Raw genomic sequence first — 7,300 nt, 5'->3', positions numbered from 1 at the left:
AAACTCACCTTCTAAACAATATGGCCTCCTAAACAATATGGGATGAAGTGCTGCTGGGAAGCGGAGGGACTCAGTCCCAAACTGGGCATCAATCTTTGCAGTACCTCACAACCCAGCCTGCTTTGGAAAGGGAGCAGTTTTATTTTTCAAGCCATTATTTGAAAATACTCCCTTCCCTCTTCAGTCCTTTGCCTACACTTTGGGTGAAGCCATCTACACCAGGATGACCGTCGCTGAAAAGTTTTGTGCTAAAATGCTGACTGGAATTCAAATTGCTAACCATCTGCTTCAAACCAATAGTTTGAAATGCAGATAGTTCTGTTATGAATATTTGCCTCTTAAACTATTGGTTTGGAGCAGATGCTTTTAATAACGAAGCAATTAAACAGCCAAGGCATCTCTTAAGTTGGAAGTCAGCAATCAAAGTACTTGTGTGGTGAAAATACCTAGAGATCCTGCAGAGTATGATATAAACAATACTTATAAATCATCACTCAATGTTTTGCATTTTTGTGAAACTAAAACAAGAATACTGAAAAAGTATTAGTAATGCAAGGACTAATATCCAGAGTGGCACAGAACAGAATTCCAATAACTCTTGCAAATACCTTGTTCCCCTTCCCAAAAAGAAAAATCTGCTTTAATGGGTTGGGGGGTCTGGCATATATTACTTCCCTGTCTGCCTGAGGGGGCACCCAGTTCACGGGAGCTTCTGCTAGATTCAAGACATTTCTGCTAGCAGAAAGAGTCCTTCTATTTGTAGGATAACAGTTCTGGCTCCAACTCATTGCCAACAAGTGTAAAAATGGTCAAAGTTAACAAATGTGATTTCTGCCAAAGACCTGCCAAAGTATTTTAAAAGAGGCCAGGAAAAGAAGCCAAAACATGATTTTCTAGAGAAAGAACTCTGTAGCTCAGGTGCAACAACAGAGAAAGCCCTGCTCTAGGTAGATCGAAAGTCAGGATTTGAAATCAGGCCCCAAACTGGCAACCTATGCTGGTGGCTTGAAAACATATTAATATATTCTCACCAGCTCATTCCATTCCATAGATGGACAGCAACCTTTTGTACCACCTAAAGTTTCCAAGTCATCTTCAATGGGATGTGCTTTGGAGCTCATTACATTAGTCTGATCTGGACGTCACGGATGATAAATAGCTGTTTTTATCTTCCAACATTTGCAAACTGGCAAATTAGTTAGTAAAAGGTATTCCAGACAGACCAGAGATATTGTTGTGGGCAGTGCACATGCCACAACTCTCCCCTTCCCAACTGTAACCCCCAAAATGAGATCTGAAATAACTTTCTATTGGCTATGAAAGGTTTCTTCAAGTGAAAATTCAGTAGGAAGCGGTCAGTGCCCTAGCTCTCAGTGCAGATGTACCCATAGATGCCACTCCAAATTTTGAATATGATTCTTTATGACACTTCCTACAATGTGGCAGGCTATGTGCTTCTCTAAAATCAGCATCAATATAGTGTGTGTGTGTGTGTGTGTGTGTGTGTGTGAAGTTGTAAACCTGTGTATAAAAAGTGATCTGTTTTCTATTCATTTCTGAATAAAAAAATTGTCAAGATGGTGAACAACGTTGTGATCATCGTTGACGTTGCTGTATGTCAAGGGAAACGTAGCAAAGTCAGTGTCTCAAAGACAACACGGTACACAGAAGATTTCTGTATAAGTAACAACTTTATTGTAACTTGATGTCCTGAAATGCAAAAATATTTTCAGCAACAAGGTACAAAAAGTATTTCACTGTTAACATCAGGTGGATATAAAAGGCTGGATGGTTTGATGCAAGTGTTTAACATGATAGGTAATGTGAATAACTCCCAGCTAAGACCCAGGTTTAAAGTCCTTCCAATGTTTAGATTCTAAAACAGAACTAAAGAGAAACCTTCATTCTGACATATCAAAATCCAGGATTAACTAGATTACAGAGTATGATTAACGCAAACCACAGCAAACACTGACAAAAATAATGAGTGTCCATTTCAGGGGAAGTCCATTTGCTGCAAGCAGGAAGCGAGCAATTCAATGTACTTGTGTTGTAAAACAAACCAGTACCTAACAGTTTGTAGGAAGTGTTAAGAAAATCCAATCAACCCAGCCGATAAGAATTAAAACTTGGGACAAACATCAATTGGTTTAAAAAAATCATATGTTATAGCCTAAAAACAAAGCATCTCCCACTGTTTAACCTCGAAATTTCTATAGGAACTTTACTAGCACAATTATTTAGACTTGACTTTGAAGGAACAGCCTCTTCATAAGGGGACAAACACAGATACTGTACTCTGTGTTACTCTTAGAAGGCAGATGTCATCAAAAACTCATTGAAATTCCATAGTTAAATAATGAAACCATGCCAACAAAACACACACACAACCCCAACACAAATCATCTTATGCCTTTCTTCTATCAATAACCTCATTTTAGAATTCAGAGTTTACTGAGCACAGAGAAAATATACGTCTGAAAAATATTTTGTATCTGTAGCTTCTGAAGATAGACAAACTGTTGTACATATACCCACTCTATTCTGCATTCATGTATTCTTCATACATCAGTACTCCTCTATACCTTTTCCAAGAATTTTCAAAAACAAATTCATCCCATTATATTTCAAAAAGGCACTATGCATTCATACTTCAGCATGCAGTAAATGGACTGTCGAAATCTGGATGGGTTACTGAAGTACATTGTCACATACTTCAATTAAGTGAAACCTCTGCCACTTTTAACAGCAACAGAGTCATATTTTTTCTGAAAAATAAATCTTTGTTAAAAACTCACACACCATTACACAACACATGCAGGGTGCTCCCTTGGGGGGCGGGGGTTGATGGTGATGGCCGGTGGGTATTGAAGGGACAGAGTTGGCAAGCCAAACATGGCACTTGGGTAACAGTGCTGAAAATCCCAATGAGTAGACTGTTACTATTCTCACCAAATGTCAAGTATTCAGCCATAAAAAGCATGTGCAAACAGACCTTTTCTCCTGCAGCACTAGGGGGAGGATCAAGGCTATCAACGGGCTGAACCAAATCAACAGGGCCCTCCAGTGGAGGAAGGGGTGATTGCTACCAATTTCCCCCTGCTCCTAGCCCCATGCATCCCCCCCAAAGCTGCTCTATGGGGTCAGGTGACCCTGCAGGACAGCTGGAAGATGGAGCGCTGGGGGTGAAGGAGGAAGGAAGTGAAAATCACCTTTCTCACCTTTCCCCACTGACAACCTCTAATGGACTTTAGATCTCTTCTCTGGAAAGAGACGTCTAGTTCCAATCAGGATTTTTTCATATGGAACAAGAGGAAATGTAATCAGACTGCAGCAAGACAGAGAAAATTGTTCTTGCCAGCACTATCGGAAGAGTGAAAACACTGCATGTGGTTCACTAAAGGGGGGCAGGGGGCAGGATGTGGATTTGTTTAACCCTTTTGTGTATTTTTAATAGCAAATGTATGGAACAATATACACACAGCTCCTACTTTCAGAACACAATGCATTTCCAGGAAATCGTTTGATAGGCAAGTGTTCACATAACAAGCTGATGGTTTCCAATGTTTCCTATGGGAACATTTCTAATCCATGATTTGTCTGATCTCCCTGTCTGCCTGAAATGGCTGCTGCAGACCAGCAAACCACAAACAAGTAAGGAAGTGGGTAAACGCTGGCTGTTCAGATATCTGAATCAGCCATTTGTGTAGTGAGGTTTGGGTATAATTCTTTGTGTACAGATAACTGAAATTCCAGATAAACAGTGTTCCATAGTGGGACCTGCGTGTATATCAGTTATCATGATTGGCTGCTAAGTGTCCCATGTGACATAAATTTGTTAATTTGACAAGTGGACTTTTCATAGAGTTGTAGAAATTCTTACAGCACACTGTTTTAATTATTATTTTTTGGTACAAAGTGTGCTATTATGCTTTTTAAAAACTTGTAAACAAAATGCTTAAGATCTTCCATCTGATTGCTCTATCTAGCAGCTTCTGAATAAGCTGAAATGGACAATTATGGTATTAAATAGTCAAGTCACTCTGTATATTATAGCTGCAACTTTCACATTGCGAGGCTGCTCATTATGATAATTTCTTACACTGCAGCAGAAGTTTCTCTGCAATGGAGGGACACAGCTTACCTGATAAAACACCTACAAGACCTTAGTTTGGATTAGGAGAAACTGCCAATAAATGTTAAAATCTATGATGCATCTCTGTATCGGTTTGGTTCACTGAGTAATATTGAGGCCCATTGAAACCACCAGGAGTGCAATTAAAATGGCCTTTAACTGTGCCTGAAGGATGATAATTCAAATACTGCATTCAAGTCACCCTAAAGAGTGAGTTTAGCCAGAAAGTGGGTAAGTTTCACATTTTAGCACTGTGCTGGCTTGGGAGCACTCTGCTTGCCCCCAACTGTTCTTTAATAAATGTTTACTCAAATTAATAAACATGCTCGAGAACTTTAAACATGTCAATGCTCCTCACTGAAAACAGAAAGGAGGCACTTTTTGAGAAGGTAAACAAACCTTAATAGAGTACGCATGTGAATCAAACGGGTCAATTAAAATATTTAGTTAAAAATTCAGAGCAATTCCCTTTTCCTATGGTTAAATACAACTTTTACCACGCAACAGATCTAGCACATCACCAGGTTTAAAGTAAAATTCACTGTCAATCATTCAAGAAGCGTTTACAAATGTGCACTGCTGCAGACAAATCCTCCCAACTGTAAACAAAGCTAGCAAAAACACTGGAAGTGGTGGCATTAAAGCGAAGGTTTGTATAGAAAAACTGGCCCTTTACAAGCAGTTTACAGGTTGTTATATCCTTTTCACATTATGCAGAATTTCAATACCATCCACAATGCTAGTACAATAGCAAATGCGAAAAACAGCAAGTCAGTGCTTATAAATACTGACGTTTCAGACTCCTATTCTTCCTGTTAAGTGTGTGTCTGTGCAACTTCCACTAGTGTGAACAGGCTTGTGCATACACACACTAAAGGAACATAGCTAAGCCTGCCCAAAGTGTGAAAATAGAATGGATTCTAACATGAACACTTGAGATAGTCACTTTGAATCAACATCTCTAAAGTCATGCTTTCCTTGTTTGCAGTAACAAAACTAAATCCCATGTGGCTGTGGGCATCTTAATGTATTTCAAAAGTTAGGCCACAATTGCTGTACCATATTTATCAAAACCAAAATATATATGTACCACACAACATACAAAAGTTACACATTAAAAGTGCATACTGAGAATCCATAATTTGGCCCATTTCTGAAATTTACATTTGGTCATTCTTATGCATCCTTGACCTTCCATGTATCCCATGTGAGAAATAACCACTTCTTCCCCAGCATATATCACTTGTTCTCTCTCCATACTAGCTTTCGCTCTGGTTCAGTACAATGTAAATGTTAAATAGCAACGAATCGTAAAGGAACACAGGCCGAAAAGGGTTACTGTGTGTTTCTTTTAACATCTGATGGAGACACTCACGGAGTAAGCATTTAGAAATTCTAGCAAAATACATTTCTGGGCCAAGACATTGCATATTTCTCTCACTCACCTGAACCAATGAAAAATAAATTATATTCAGAGTAGTATATTGCCACAGCATGCCTGGCAGCACCCTCTGAAGGTAGACAGATGCACCCTAAATACAGTACTTTGACTGGAGTGCTTGCTGCCCCTCAACTCAAGCGCTTTTAATAAGAGGCTAGTTTAAACCTTCCAGTTACCACAAGACCAAATTATACTCTTCATTTTGGGTTCTGTTTTGTTTTTTTAAAAAAGGAAGATCCCTTTCAAGAACGGTCTTCATTTATCAGCATTACTGCATTATGGAGCTAGTGCAATCCTACATAGCCGAGTCAAAAAGACGAGGCACAATTTAAAAAGAAAAAGGAAAAAGGAAACCACAAATGAACTAGAGTAACTGACGTTAAGGCCTTTCAGTGAACTGGAGAGTTATCAGTCTAAATTAAAGCTGATTATTAAACCATATATTATTATCCACTCTTAAAAGCTTTCTGTTCTGTGGACAGGGGGTAGCAAATTCTGGCAGATGGTCTGTGGAAACCCCTCTGGACAGGGATGAGGAGTCTTATATTCTCTATAGTTCATGGAAGATTTCATGACTGTTTTAGTCGTTTGCGTGGAATGCCAAACTGTGGACACTGTGCAGATGCTAACGCTCGAAAGGCCTCAGCTACTAAGTGGGGGTGGGAGTGGATCATTGACTTCCAGCCGGCCGTTTCCATGATGTCCGTGGCTTGGCTGTCAATAAAAGAATTACAAGAATCAGGTTCAGGAGACAATGCAATCCTATGTATGTCCACTTTGAAGTTACTACAGTAAGTTCAATGGGACATGCTCCCGGGTAAATCAGCTTGCTAGTATATCTAAGCCATGGAGTAGAAGAGTGCCTGTGATCCTCTACATACTTTTCTGGAAGCAAGCCCCATTAACTCAATGGGAGTTGCTTCTGAGTAAGCATGCATAGCATTGTACTATTAAGGAGAATTTTTTCAGCTGTTTTAGAAATTGTGCACTTGGCTGCAAAGGACAATCTAGCTTTTGGAGAATCTGCAGCAAACTTGTTTTTCAATTTTAAGCCAAATTTTTAATTATTTGTACCCCACCCATCCCGTTGGGTCACCCCAGCCACCCTGCTACCAAAGCAGAATTTAAAAACTTGCAGTCAGTCCAACATTGCCTTCTCTGAATCACATGATTAAGTTTGACCATGACTACAAAAGCTGTCTTTCAGATCTTCAAGTCCTGGATCAACATGGGAAGCTTGTTTAAGGTTTCAGCACAGGCCCTATACTGTTTCAGATGGATATTACAAGAATATCTTCTGTGACTTAAGACGCTGCACATGTGGTATGAGAACAGTAGAAGATATTCTCTGTCAATTTCAGTGCCCTATGCACAAGGAAAGAATTGCTAGCCCGGATTCAACTAACTCAAGTGTGCTAGCAGAAGCCAGGGGGAAGGGCTCCCATTATTGAAACATGGTTTCCCCTCTCCCCCAAATTTGCTCTAGGGAATGAGGAAAACCCCGAGAAGAGCACATTGGGGGCAGGGGAAGGAGAAGAGGGACGGCTCCATCTGGCAAGCTGAAATGCTTGCGCTGATGGAACAATCAGAAGAGTGTGACCTGGAATTCCACCCATAGTCTCAGTTTCAACTCTGCTTAAGTCTACAGAAAATGGAGTTACAGGAAATAATTGGTAACAGAAAGTGGCTTCATTTCTTTTGCAACAGGGAGTTGGGAACAAATC

At 39.8% G+C, this 7,300-nt stretch overlaps 1 protein-coding gene across 1 annotated transcript in view; it reads right to left on the bottom strand.

The window, feature by feature from the left end:
* Positions 1-1,672: 1,672 nt before the first annotated feature.
* Positions 1,673-7,300, bottom strand: part of SPOPL (speckle type BTB/POZ protein like) — a 31,858-nt gene continuing 26,230 nt past the window's right edge. Inside the window, exon 11 of the mRNA XM_079994470.1 lies at positions 1,673-6,290. Coding sequence (XP_079850596.1) covers positions 6,146-6,290 — 145 coding nt within the window. The 3' untranslated portion in view covers positions 1,673-6,145. The remainder of the gene's footprint in view (positions 6,291-7,300) is intronic.

This window comes from Podarcis cretensis, assembly GCF_951804945.1.
Source record: "Podarcis cretensis genome assembly, chromosome: 1".
Taxonomy (NCBI): Eukaryota; Metazoa; Chordata; class Lepidosauria; order Squamata; family Lacertidae; genus Podarcis; species Podarcis cretensis.
This window is presented reverse-complemented; position numbering and strand designations above follow the sequence as displayed.